Consider the following 14,579-nt stretch of genomic DNA (forward strand, 5'->3'; position numbering starts at 1 on the left):
GTTCTCTTCTGTTCGTCATCAGTAGTTCCGCTGGAAGTGAAGTCATCTCTGTGCTTATTCGCCAAGGGCATGTTTGTGCAGAGAAGAGTGACCTGTTTAGTATTTATAGCTCTGTACACCTGCCTGCCATCTGTTCCTAGTCACGTCACCCACCCACCCCTTGGTACGGCACAGGAAGGGCCAATTGCAAAGCAGATGGCCAAGGAAGGCTCCTTGCTTCTCCCATTGGAGAGAACCAGCCAATGATAGAAGAGAAAGAGTAGAACGCAGGGAACATCTGTGTTTGTTTGTGCCTGGGTGTGGGTGTGTGAGCAGGAAGGCTAAGGCCGCAACAGAGAGAGGCAGGCCTGGAGAAAGAATAAATAAATCAAGGAAGACAAGCACAGGAGGGCAGGAAGGAGGGAGGCCACTCCCTCGCCTAGAAAGCTGTTGCATGAATTGCAATTCCCACTGCAAGCCCTTATGTAAGCCTGTAATCCCCTCTTTCCTCTGTAGGCAACTTAAAAAGCATACAAGAATACATACGAGGCTGTAGCTTCAGCTTTCAGGGGCTGTTGAATGAGGCACACACAAGAGAATTGTCATCACTGCTGACTGGGGTGGGGCTCTTATCAGTGGGGCCCCTAGGGAGATGTGAGTCTTAATTGGACCAGCCCTTTAATTGGTAGCCAGACCTGCTCACTGAGGGGGAGGGGGAGAATCTTCTGTTAATGTTGTTGTTGTTTCCTACATTTTATATCCCACCTTTCCCCACCTCAAGGACTCAAGGTAGTTCCCCTCACCCCATTTTATCTCACAACAGATGAGATAGGTAGGTTGAGAGACAGTTGCCAGTCCAGGATCACCCAGTGAGCTTCATGGGCCACGTTGGAGATTTGAACCTTGGTCTATGAAGCCCTAGTCCAACACACTAACCACAACACCACACATGATTCTGTTGCATCTTCTGCAAATTTTATCGTTATGTCAAAAGGAAAATAAAAGTTACAGCTGCTTTTAAAATTATTATTTCATAATAATGGTGAATGGGGGAGACATGAAGGTAAGACCTGTGAGACCAGGGTTCAAATCGCAATTCAGCCATGAAGTCCCCCTGGGTGACCCTGGAGCAGTCATTATTCTCAACCTAACCTACTTCACAGGGTTGTTGTGATGATAAAATAGAATGGGGGTGAAAGCGTGTAAGCCACTTTGAGCTCCCCATAGCAAAACTGGTGCATAAATGCAATAAGGAAATAAAAAAATAAATTTCAGTTTTCTTAACTTTCCAATTTCTCCAATCCCAAAGTCAGTTCTCCGCAATCTGCAATTGTACACTGATTTCAGCAACTTGGAGGAAAATGTGGTATATAAATGTAAGAAAGGAAGAAAGAAAATTGAAATGAAGATCCAAATTGAACCAGGCAGAAGTGCTTTGAAATGAAGTGGGGTGTTTTCCCCCTGACACACCAAATCTGTGCTGAAAGTGAAAACTAGAAATGCACAGTCCTTTCTCAGTTGTTGCACAGGCTCAAAGCATTTTTGGACATAATGAGCAGAGAATATCAAATAGAAAGGGAAGGCCAGGTTCAGTTCCCCACCACCTCAAGTTCAAACAATCAGGTAGCAAGCGATGGAAAAAATTCATGACTGGGAAACTGGAGAGCCACTGCCAGTCAGAGGGTGACACTGGTGAGCTGGACAAACAGGCTGACCTTTTGCATGCAAAAGCAAGTTTGGCTCCCACACCCCCACTCACCCCCCCCCCACCACTCTGTGGACTCACTTGAGACTCGTAGGGCAGGAAAGCAATGTTGATCTCTGTCAGAGTCTTGATGACTTTCGCAGCACGGGACTTGACCAGCTCATTAAACAAGGAATCGGGGCAAGCTGGAAGAATGGGGTAAAAGTAGCCACTATAGTCAAACAGCCAACTCAAAACCATTTGGATGCCTCTGTGGGGGTATGAGGTGAGGAGCCAAATCAGGCCCACCCACACCATACAGGGCCATTTCCTCAAAACCACAGGGGACACACCATCCATTGCTGCCTCCGAATCCCTCCTTTCTATGTCACATTCCCATTCATTCATCACTGAAGCCGCCGCTTTGTTTTGCTTTTCAGTCTTCTTTTTTCCACATAAGGAACAAGTCATCTTCTGCAGCATCTCTTGCTAGGATTTTTGCCAAGGTCATTTCAGATGTTGCAACTTAAGGAATTCCTCCCTTTTCTGCAGAAGTTACAGATCAGCAGGTCCTTGCAGGAAATAGTGTGCATCCACCAATCAACACTGTCTGGAGAACCTGCTTGAAGTAGAAATCTTTGGCCTGGGGAGCCAGAGGCAGCTGTCCAGCCCTCTCTTTCTGGCCCTCAGGACTGCCCACAGGCCACACACCCTCCCCCGCCATACTTTGAACCTTCCCTGGGTGATTTTACTAGATTGTGATAGGTCCTTGAACTCACATCTTTCTTCATGCTTGCCTGAGCGAAAGGTTTGTGTGTGTAGAAACAAGCCTACTCAAACAAATGTTATATTAGCATTACTTGGTCTACCCACTTTTGCGTCCAGCTCTGCCTACCATGCCTTGTGGGTCCTAGATGGTTGCATAGACTAGGGTTGCCATATCTTGAAGAGCAAAAACAGAGGACAGCTTGAGCCACTGCCAACCTGAGCCAGGGAAAGAGGCAAATGGGAGTGTGGGGCCACCACCGCCATGCCCACATGCCTCTTTCTCCGGCTTGGGTTAGCAGTGGCTGCAGTGTGCAGTGCCAACTGCAGCTGAACCTGCTGCCAAGCTGCCCACACCCGCACCACCCATGCAAAAATAAAATAAAAAACCCTGGACATTTCCTTTAAAATGCAAAAATTGAAACACCCTTTGAGAACCACTGGTGTAGGTAAGTTGTGCAGATTTTTAATCCACGTATGTACTTATTTTGTTCACAAAAACAGTTTTCTGACGCTCTGGTACATATGCATGGAGTTTTGAGCATAATATATTTATATGTCTTATTTCCTCTAGTGTACAGTGTGAGCTTCATCTTGCATCATTTAAAATCTCAACACTGCCTATCAGTTAGCTTCTGTAAAGCGCCACATTAATTGGCCCAACAGTGGAAATAATAACAAGGCTAAGCAAAAAATGATACTGGAAGCAAATGCTGTTTCCATGCACATGCAAAATGTAGCTCATAATACTGAACCAACTGTTAATTGGAGCTGTGTCTATGAAATTATGTAGACAATATTCTTGCAAACAGATTTGGGTCCATGTGCATTTTTCCTACCTATGATGCATCTTTTCTAGCTTAATTAAATTGACTCAGAAATTTTACCTGTGGTATGATTCTGTAACGTTTCATCAATTCATTATTTGTTTAATCTGGAAACAGAAGACTAGGAGATATGGACCCACCAAACTGAATAAATGTGTACATATTTTTTTAAAAAAAATTTGTAAAAATTCCCCCAGATTGTCCTGTTTCCCAGATGTATGGCAACCCTACATAGACAGCAGGAGGTGAAAGAAGTTCCCCATGCTTGGTTTGTAGCACCATAGAGTGCAGTTCTTGAAACTTTCAGTTATAACAAGGAGGGGCAGAGAGAATTTCCCAGTATGCTTACAGTCAGTAAAGAAGACGTGGGCAGCTCGATACTTGGCATTCGGTGGTTCCTTGAAATCACCAATGAGAGACTCAACAGACTAGGAGAAAGAAGAATAAGTAAAAACAATCAGTTTTAGATGCTCGCTAGTTCTGCTCAAAGTTCAGACCTTGGTTGGTATGAAGACAATTTTTCCCACGTTAGTTTGCTTGGTGAGCCCACTTTGTAAAAAGCATTCTCCTGACTCCCTGATCCTGCCCCAGTGACCACTATTATAACAAGGCTTGACTTGCTTAAAATGAGGTTGGGAAGTTCTGTCTTTGGATAGGAGAATTGGCCAATACAGTTTTGTCCCAAAATACAACCCTACTGGTTTCATTTAAAATATTAGTACATTCATATCCCTTAGGGATGCGGGTGGTGCTGTGGGTTAAACCACAGAGCCTAGGGCCTGCAGATCAGAAGGTCGGCAGTTTGAATCCCCGCGACGGGGTCATCTCCTGTTGCTCAGTCCCTGCTCCTGCCAACCTAGCAGTTCAAAAGCACATCAAAGTGCAAGTAGATAAATAGGTCTGGCAGAAAGGTAAACTGCATTTCTGTGCGCTGTTCTGGTTCGCCAGAAGCGGCTTAGTCATGCTGGCCACATGACCCGGAAGCTGTACGCCGGCTCCCTCGGCCAGTAAAGTGAGATGAGTGCCGCAACCCCAGAGTCGGTCACGACTGGACCTAATGGTCAGGGGTCCCTTTACCTTTTATCGCACCTTTTCTTCAAGGAGTTCAAGGTGGCATACTTTATTCTTGCTCCTCTCCATTTTATTCTTGCAACAACCCTATAAGGTAGGCTAGGCTGAGAGATAGTTCCCAGCTGGGCCCAAGTATACCCAGTGGGCTTCATATGGCTGAGTGGCGATTCGAACCCTGCCCTCCCAGGGTCTCGTTCAACATTCTCACCCCCAGACTTCACCAGCTCTATTTAAGTCATTCCTTGAATGGCCATCACCCGAAGAGTCCAGGGTAGAGTACAAAGCTGTGAGGACAATTCACATGACATGCAATATATTTAAACAAACAGCATAATATAGAGAACAAATTAGGGCAAAAAAACATTTCTGACTAGAAGTCTGTCTAAATGAGGGAAGTCTTAACCAGGCACCAAAAAATATTGCAGCATTAGTGCCAGATGTGTCTTCTTAGGGTGGGCATTCCAGAATAGCCAACCCCCTTAGCCATTTCAGAGGCATGCTACCTCATAAGAAAAGCCATACTGGATAAGGGGAATGACCCATCTAGTTCTGCATCTTCTTCTTATAGCGGCAAATCAGATGCCCCAAATGGTGTTAGGATATTGATGTTCCATTCCACCATCAGAACAGGCATGTGGAATTGTTTTATGTCACATGTCTGTTTACTTCCAGCACAGCCTGATGGGAACTTCCGTTGTGTATAGCTTTTGCTTATGTTTCCTGCTCTTGGACATGAAAGAGAGCAGATATGTTTTCTTTGTCCTGAACTATGCTGAATAAACTGCTTGTAAATATGTTTTACATATGCCTCTGTCCATCACTTCTGTTGTGTGTTATTCACTCTGCTGATTAAGGTGTGTTCAAGCTACTGAAGGCTTCTGAAGCTGTGTGCTGCTGTTTGGATGCTGTTCCAAGGACCGGAGTTCGCCCGGCTGCCGGCCGGGGGGCTGGAGCCAGCTGGGGGGCCTGCGACATGCCCCCGTTCCCTTGGACATATCCCAACAATGGGAAGCTGGCAACCAGGACCTGAGCACAGCAATGTCCAAGGAACTAGGATTCAGAGGCATTCTGCTTCTGACAATGGAGGAAGAACATAAGCCATCACAGCCAGTAACCATTGATAGCCTTGCCCTCCATGAATTTGTCTAATCCTCTTTTAAAGCCATTCAAGTTTATGGCCATCACTACTGTTATGTACTGAGTTGAATAGGATCCAAAATGCAGCAGTCTGATTGGTCCTAGAACAACAGGATTCAGAATGCAGCAGTCTGATTGGTCCTAGAACAATGCAGCAGTATGATTGGTCTGCAGGACCCAACCAATCCAGCTCCAGGTGGAAGTGAATCCACAACCTGATTGGCCTACAGGAGAATTCTGGAATTAGCCAATCTCGTGCAGCCCATTGTATAAATAATGTATATAAAGCAGATACTTTGGGGGGACTTTCTTTCCTCCTCACCACTATGAGCTGAATAAAGAGCATGAAATCCACTCTCGACTCTGAGTATATTTCAACTACCTCCTGTGGGAGCGAGTTCCACAGTTTAACTATGCACAGTGTAATAAAACACTTGATTCCTCCAACATTCAGCTTTACTGGATGTCCTTGAGTTTTAGAGTTATGCAAGAGAGAGAGAGAGAGAGAGAGAGAGAAACTTTTCTCTCTCCACTTTCTCCACACCACGCAGAATTTTATACACTTCTATCAGGCTTCTATCACACTTACTTTCTCTGATGGGGTGATGAGGTACACAGCCTCCAGGCTGGGCAGTGGCTCCCGGCGCTTGTTGATGTCTTCCACAACTGCAAAAGGCAACGCAACAGAAATTTTCATCAGGGAGGAAAATACGGCAGATTCAAGGTGGTTGCCAAGTCCTGCAACTAGTTATTGCTCCATTCTCAGAGATCAATAGCCTACAATTCAATCAGTCCAAGTGAGAAGTTAGCTTTCCCCTTGGAAAACCACCACCACCTCCAACAGCAATAACAACAACACAGCCAATACTCAAAATAAAATGGACTTGGGTGGCTGTTGTGCTTCTGACTTACTAAATGAAGCCACTACCCAGGAACACAAGTAGTGATGTATTCAGGCCCTAAGATGGAAGAGTGAGGCAGATGCTGAGATGGGGGAGGGGCCAGAGCTATGAGTCCCACGTGCCCTGCCCCCCCTCCACTAACCTGCTGCCCACTAGGGAAGTGAAATACATTGTTCTTTTGCTAGTATTGGTATAAGTTTCAACTACCAGTCCAATTGGCCTCAGTATGAATGTGGAGCTTTTTAACCATTGTATGCTCCAAAACTAAACATTTAGGAATGCTGAAAACATCTCAGTTTCAAGAGAACAGGGCTTCACATACAATGAAACTTCACAGAAACACAGCTTTAAGTCCAAAAGAAGATGTTTGATAACTGTCTCTGAGAGGAGATTGGCACCCATGGCACTTGCTCAGAAATTCAAGTGGGCCCATGGGCTGTCTGTGTTATTGTCATTGATGTTTTGTAATATGCTTCTACACCGCCCTGAGAGCTTTTGATAAGAGGCAGTATATAAACTGAAACCATCATCCTCATCATCCTGGCAACCCATATGCCAGGCAAACTAGGTGGTATCCAGGTTTGGTTCTATCCAGACAATGAGGGTGAGGTGGATGGAGAAAGGGGGTGGGGGAGGTCCTGAACAATGCACTCACTTGTTATGCCCTCAGTCATTATATCAGTCATTTTGCAGCAAGAAGAAAGCATACGCATACTCAGCTGATCCACCACCAGCACCTGGGAGAGAAGGAGAAAGAAGTCATGCAAAAGTTGCCACCGACTTGGCTTGCGGTTTAACTAAAACTGTCCTGCATATGAGCTTCTTCTTCCCCATTATCATCACCATCATCATCATCACTTACCTGCCCTTCACCATAAGGTCCTAGAGTGGGGTAACAGCAATTTAAAGACACAATCAAAATCAGTTTAAAGTGAATTACAGCCAAGAGAATATGGTGGATCCAAAAATATGTATCTCATGTGCCCAAGGTTCAGGTAAAAAGGCTAGTCTTCAGCTTACAACAGTTAACTGTAGCTAACTGTAGTTAAAACAAACAAGGCACATGTAACTTCCACATGTCTGGACAGGCTTGCCTAAATGTTCTAAGCAGGCACTGAGATACAGTGAAGGCACCTGCCTCATGTCAACAGACAGGGAGCTCCAAAGTGTAGGTACTGTCACACAAAAGACTGTTTTCTTACAAGTGCGGAATGGGGGTCATGTGGTGTCTGTAAGAGTGACAGTTCCTCAGATCAAGGTGGTTGAGCAGGAATGTGTGTTGGGTAAGGTGATCCTGCAGATAAACTGGTCCCAAGCAGAGGTGTTATATGCTAGCAGGGTCTCACTCCCGTAAGTAATCACACTGCAGCATTTTGCACTAGTTGTAGATTCCGTACTGCAGTAATCCAACCCTGAAGTCACCAGTGACTGAACTACGGTGGTCAAGCTCTCCAGGTTCAGAGGAACAGTTGCAGCTATTGCACCAGTTGCAGCTAGAAAAGGCACCTCTAGTCACTGAGGCTATCTGGACTTGCAGTGACTAATCTGGATGTAGAAGAAGCCCCAAACTGCGTACCTGCTCCTTCAGGAGGAGTACAATCCTATTCAAAGCAGACAACTGACTCATACTTGGTAAGCATTCATCCACAGTGCCTCCACCTTGCTAGGATTTAACCCAATTTCCTTACCTCATCCATCCCACCAGTGCATTCAGGCACCAGTCCAGGCCCCCATAGACTCTCCTTATTCAGAGGTTTAGATAGAAACAGAGGTGAGTGTGATAACAATACTGATGGCATCTTGCTTCCAAATTACTTAAGGACCGCTTCTAGTGGCTTCAGGTATTAGTCACCCCATAGCAGAACCAGTGAAAAACACTCTCCCAGTGTTACTCTCTGGACTCAGACCCACAGGTAGGACCAAAACTGTTGTAACACAGTGCCTCCAATTCCCATTGGAGCTGGTTCAGAGGATGCCATGGTCAACAGCAATGAGTGATCGAGAAGCAGGAGCAAGGTCACACTCCTTTTGTCTCATTGTCTGTAAAAGTCATCCATTACAGTGACCAAGGACAACTCAACCCAGACTGGAATGGATCTAAATAACCAGTGTCATCCAAGAATGCTTGCAGCTGCTCCACTGCAACTCTCTCCACCACCTTTCCCAAGAAGGGAGAATTTGTGACTCGTGGATTCCAGTCCAAAGTTGCTTTTCTTAGGAGAGACCACACCACCATTTCTTTCAAGGCAGCAGTCACATACTGCAAGGAAGTATGTACCACACTCTGGACCCAACCAATGAAACCCTCTCTATTAGATTTAGTAGTCCAGGAGGGACAGGGGTCAAGAGGGCATGTAGTTGGGCGTACAGCTGCAAGCACCTTGTCCACATCAGCAGTCTGCATTGGCTGAAACTGATCCCACAACACATCACCTACTATGGCACAGGATGCTTCATCTGGAACAGCAGTAACTCCTGAGTTGAGGGTTCCAGTGGAACTCACATGAGCCCAGTTTTGAAAGACCATCTCCATCCCTCCTGACCTTCTCAGGTGTTATGATCTGTGTGTGCGGCTCTCTAGGTAGGCCTGCCACCCTCAGAGGTGCAGAGAATGGTGGCCCAGGAGGGAGAGGACTTCTGGGCAACAGCCCCTAAATTGTGGAACTCCCTCGCCACAGAGATGCACCTGGCATTTCCCCTGTATAGCTTTCCCTGTATGTTAAAATGACCTCATTACCACAGTCTTTACCACCTCTGCTGCTGAAGTTGTATTCTTCTGTTCCACTTGGAATGGTTTCAGTTGTTTTATAGTTAAACCGGTTTTATCTATATGCTGTATTATTATTCTTTCCTTCATTTATGAATTACTTCTCCTGAGGCATCTCAAAATGTTTTACAATGCAATAAAAACATATATGAAGCAATGGCACACACACAAAAAGTCTGAATAATTGAAGATATAATAAAGATTTAATTTATATTTTAAAAAGTACTTGTAACCAATCCACAGACCTTATGGTGAAGCACAGGTAGGAAATCTCAATAAACAAACAAATAAATAAAATTGAAGAGGTTTCTCTGGATGCAAAGCCCTGAATCATATCTGTGACAAATGCTACAAAACATGCACACCCTGAGCCTACCAAGACGTCACAGTGAACTAATCTTTCTCTGGAAAAGTGGGACAAGGCAGCAGATGGCTAGCTGGAATTGGTTATAACTGTGTACATACACACATAAGCACACTAATTTCTACTAACTCACAATCTGTCAATATCAAGCCTCTCACCTTCCATTCCCCCTTCTTCTTCACCTTTTTGATCACATCAGCCATAATTTCTAGAAGGAAGGAAGAAAGAAAACAAGATCAGAAAATAGAAGTGTTATGCTGCACACTGCCCCAAGGTCCTATGGCTGAGATCGTCTCCTTTTCTACCACCTTAGAATGCCTCACTGAGCAAGGTTTACTCTGTTATTTATTTTCTATTTTTACTGCACAAGCATCAATAGCTCCTAGCCATAACAGCCATGTTCTACCTCCACTGCAGGAGGCAGTATGCCTCTGAACACCAGTTTCTAGGAATCATAAGCAGGAATGGTGCTGTTGCATTCAGGTCCTGCCTATGGGCTTCTTGGAGGCATCTGGCTGGCGTCCATGAGAAGAAGATGCTGAACTAGATGAACCACTGGCCTGATGCAGCAGCCAGGCTCTTATGTTCTGCCTTCTTTGATGGAGGGAATACTCATCTGGAAATCTAAGGTGGGAAGCGTATTACAGTTTTTGTTGGCCACTGTGTTGGGCTAGATGGGTCACTGAGCAGCTCCATTAGGGCTCTTCTTATGTTCAACTGGCACTCTGCCTTCTCCCTGCCCTTAAAATTTTATTTTTGAAATGAGAAGAAAGGTAACAACAGCAAGGAGGCAAAAGCGAGTTAGGGAGGAGTAAGAGGATTCCCTCCTCCAAAGTACCTCCCCTCCCTATATCTGGATTCTAAGACACTCTTCCCAACAAATGCACAATTGAGTGTTGAGCTTCCCCTTCCATGATTAGGAACAGAGGCAGCTGCCTTATAATGAGTCAATCAGGCCATTGGTTCATCTAGCTCAGTGGTAGGCAACCTAAGGCCCGTGGGCCAGATGCGGCCCAATCGCCTTCTCAATCCAGCCTGTGGATGGTCCAGGAATCAGCATATTTTTACATTGAGTAGAATGTGTCCTTTTATTTAAAATGCATCACTGGGTTATTTGTGGAGCATAGGAATTGGTTCATTTCTTCCCAAAAAATATATTCTGGCCCACCACATGGTCTGAGGGATGGTGGACTGGCCCACAGCTGAAAAAGGTTGCTGACCCCTGATCTAGCTCAGTATTGTCTACAGAGATTGGATGCAGCTCTCCAGGGTTTCAAGCAGGAGACATTCCCAGCCCTACCTAGAGATGCCAGGGTTGGAACCTGGGACCTTTTACTTGTAAGGCAGGTGCAGGTGCTCTACCACTGAGCTATGCCCCTTCCCCAATTGCAACTGTGGTGGCTAGGGTCATCTCCAGATTGAATCTCTCCTGCAAAATACCAGAATTTTATGTTTGCCCCTCCCCCCATAAAAAATCAATAAAAAATACTTAGGTAACTGAGGTTCTGGCTCCCCTAACAAAAATCCTGGCTACACCCCTGGGAGAAAGCAACACGTCAAAGGAAAACATTCCCTCCTACCCTTCTCTACCAACATGCTGGCTTGCCAAGGACAAGGATGTCCTGTTGCATAATGGAAAACTGCTAGTGTGCTGCACGATCAAGAATTCAAAGTGAACCTTCCACAGGACACAAAATGGCAGACTGCATACTGTGTAATAGCCTTAAATATCAATGTGTGTGCATTTAAGTCTATGTGCATTAGAGACTTAATGTGTGTCCCCCACAATTTAAGATATTTGACATGGATAGAGATGGGATAAGAGCCAGAAAGCTGAAGAGCAGCACATAACCATGACCAGTGACAAAGGTCAGATAATGCAAGCACTTCACACTGCAACTTTCTGTTGCAGGTCCCACTTGTAAACAACACAGAAAGCAAACCTGGATTTTAGGCAGCAGCCAACCAGTTTCTCTGTCCAGACAACATAGGCATTATGTGCTCAGGAAAATCTTTATCCCCCTATCCCCTTGTCCCCCAAAATCACAAGGGAAACCAAATTATCTGGGCATTCAGGTATCATTGGGATTAAACTCACAACAGGACAGTTTACTGGTATTATTAGTTGCCAGTGCCTACTGAATATATAGCAGTAGGATTGCAGAGTAGCTTTGCTAAGAGGCCCACAGCAAGTGTTGGGAACTTGAGAATCCTGGTGGATCAAACCAAACCAACTGTACTTCAATCAAACAATCTGATTTATTAACAAAATATACTGAACATGGTACTTCAGTCAAGTAAACAGGAGTGGATTTCTGTGTTGAAGGTCTGGGAACCTCATTAAGTTCTGGTAGCCAAATGTAATTCCTGGGCCTGGAATTACAGACCACAGGTGAGGAATCTCAGGCCACAGGGGTCAGCGATCTGAGACTGTCCCAAGGCCACACTTCTCCGTGGTTTCCCACGAGTAACTGGTTGGCCACTGTGAGAACAGTAGGGACCAAATGAGCCACTGGCCTGATCTTACATTCTTATAATAAAAATAATTCTGATATAAAGGCAATAAGTTCTGTAATGTCTGCAAGTCCCCCATGGATATCTGTTGAAAACTTTTCCACTATAGGCCAGTGCCACCAAAGAGCACATGCTGACCAACAGTTATGGGCAACCATTGGTAGAAAATCAGATAATCATACAGGAGTCCTAGATAAACAATGAAATATCTTAAGAGCAGTTTCTCTTACATTTGATATCAACCAACTGGCTTTTTAGTCCATAAATGGACTTAGCCCATTGATTCTCCTCTATTCTAAATCATTTCTCATCCTCCCACAATGTTTCAATCCTGTGATTGGTTCTGTCTGTGCACCTGGGAGAACTGTGTAGAAGTGAGAGACTTCTTCCCTTTCCCCTCGAGCCAGCTTTTAGCATGAGAATACTGTGAAATGGGTGTATATGCTCAAGTGCCCAGAAACTCCTTACTTTTGCATGGCTGGAATGTTGTCTAAAGCGTTCAAAACTCCCATTGTTCTAGGCACATTTTGTGGCAGGGAATTTCATTAATGCGAGCAGTTTCTGAGCTCTGGGCGCAGTCTTGCGCCTAAGATTTCAGATTAAACCTGCCACTGGTGGAAGAAAAGGAGGAGCTTTTTCTGCCTCCCTACTTCCAGCCACTCTCTGAAGATTTGAGAAGCGACCCTCATAAGAATACTAAGGGGGCTGGCAGGGGAAGCATAGCTTTGTTTTTTGGAATCTTCAGATGGGAACCATGAGTCTAGGCACACTTTTTAAAAACAAGAATACAAAGCTGAAAATGAATGAACTGCAGCTAAAATCTTATGTTCATTTTTTCACACGGTCTAGTCTTCTGATGAGGTGGGGCACATGTCCCATAGGAGGGCAATTTGATTTTTAAGGGGGGTAATTCGAAAATGAGTTATTAACAGCGAATGGCCTTTTAGGCTTCCTCCACATGAATAGGAGTTCATTTTTTGAATAATAAAAATAATATGTCGGGGGGGGGGTCAGGATTTTAGAGATGCTTAGGTGGGGCATGGCCAAAATAAAGTTGGGAACCACTGGCATAGACACTCCATTGCAGTGCCCATAACCTAGGCTTAAGGTGCCATTTAGCTCCTAGCTTTCATATCTTTCTAACATTGGTTGTCTATCGTACAAAAGTAAGAGAAACATCCATTTTCTCTTCTATTTTTGCCTGTGACCCCACCTGCCATGGTCCTGTGGCCCCTAGAAAACTACTGACCAAGGAAGTGATTCTCTCTTCAACACTGAACCCTGAAAAATTACTATTCTACATTGCAGGAGGAGCCTCTAGAAATAGAAACAGGCTTCCTTCTTCTGAGGAAAACAAAGCTTGAGACTCGGTGGGCATAGCTAGTGTGAAAAACCCTGTGTCCCCAATATGCCCCCAAAGTGAGGAATTTCTAGATTACAACTATGCTTCACCAGGCCTTTTAACCACATCTAGAATTCTTAGAACAGGGAGAAGCAACTAAGAAATGAAGGGATTTAAACAACCAAACGACAAACTGGAAAGGGGTCCACAGTAGTGCACCTCAACATGCATAAAACCTCCTCGCTCACAGCACACACACACACAGAGGCATCAGTCCCTCAATTTGCTTGCCTTCTCTGCAAGGAGCTGATAATCTGACACAGAGAGAGAGAGACATTAGAACCTTATTTAGAAACAAGAAACAAGCAGCTTGAGGTGATGCCTTGTAATCCCCAAGCTAAATCGCATTTGGCAACCCTTTTATGGATGGTTTACACTAAGCGGAAGGGACTCACACTGGACCCCCGTATACACAAGTCACCCACCATTTTCACCCTCTGCATGTGCTATAAGATCTGGACAGTTGCTCCTAGGGACACAGGAAGCTGCCTTATACCAATCCAAACCATTTGTCTATGTAGCTCAGTATTGTTTACACCGACTGGCAGCAGCTCTCCAGGGTTTCTGGCAGTAGACACTCCCAGACCCACGGTACTTGGCGATGCCAGGGATTGAAGCTGAGACAATTGTCCATGCAAAATAGGTACTCTGCCCCTGAGCTACAGCCCTTCTCTAATATAGCCCTACCCCTTCCTCCTGAAATACTGTATGTATATGTGTGTATGTGTGTGTATATATATATATATATAGTCCTTGTGAGGATGATTTGAGTGATAAGCAAACAGATGTTAGTCATCCACATAGAGTCTTCTGGAAAGGCTCAGGCCGAGAGCGACTGGTCATCCATATGGATTTTTCTGGAACACTGCATAAAGAAAACTGCTTGTTGAATAAACATACACAAATTTATTGGTTGATAACATGATAGATAGATAAGGTAAGGATATGTATAACATTATAACATGCCGAGAATAATATGCGCAGAGAAATCAGAGAGAGGAGCTGAGGGAAGTCCCTGGTGGGAGGGGGGAGGGAGGGATGGAAGGGGGGGAGAAAAAAAGGGGGAAATAATGTATGTGAATATACGGTTTGATAATTTGTTATGTTGAAATTGCTTAATAAAAATATTTTTTTAAAGAAAACTGCTTGCAAAAATGTGCAAGTTAG

General features: G+C 44.7%; 1 protein-coding gene and 1 long non-coding RNA gene across 4 annotated transcripts in view; one reads left to right on the top strand and one right to left on the bottom strand.

The window, feature by feature from the left end:
* Positions 1-14,579, top strand: part of LOC309361563 — a 255,050-nt gene that overhangs the window by 82,238 nt on the left and 158,233 nt on the right. The window lies entirely within an intron of this gene.
* LOC309361451 (syntaxin-binding protein 1) overlaps positions 1-14,579 on the bottom strand; it is a 57,953-nt gene that overhangs the window by 26,206 nt on the left and 17,168 nt on the right. For 2 of the 3 annotated variants that reach the window (XM_081896453.1, XM_081896454.1), the window contains exons 2-6: positions 9,655-9,704; positions 7,021-7,102; positions 6,053-6,129; positions 3,605-3,683; positions 1,766-1,869 (exon numbers count right to left, since the gene is read on the bottom strand). In XM_081896453.1, the coding sequence (XP_081752579.1) occupies positions 1,766-1,869; positions 3,605-3,683; positions 6,053-6,129; positions 7,021-7,102; positions 9,655-9,704 (392 nt within the window). The remainder of the gene's footprint in view (positions 1-1,765; positions 1,870-3,604; positions 3,684-6,052; positions 6,130-7,020; positions 7,103-9,654; positions 9,705-14,579) is intronic. The other variant, XM_081896455.1, reaches the window with a different exon arrangement.

Source organism: Podarcis melisellensis, assembly GCF_964234715.1.
Source record: "Podarcis melisellensis genome assembly, chromosome: Z".
In the NCBI taxonomy this organism is placed as follows: Eukaryota; Metazoa; Chordata; class Lepidosauria; order Squamata; family Lacertidae; genus Podarcis; species Podarcis melisellensis.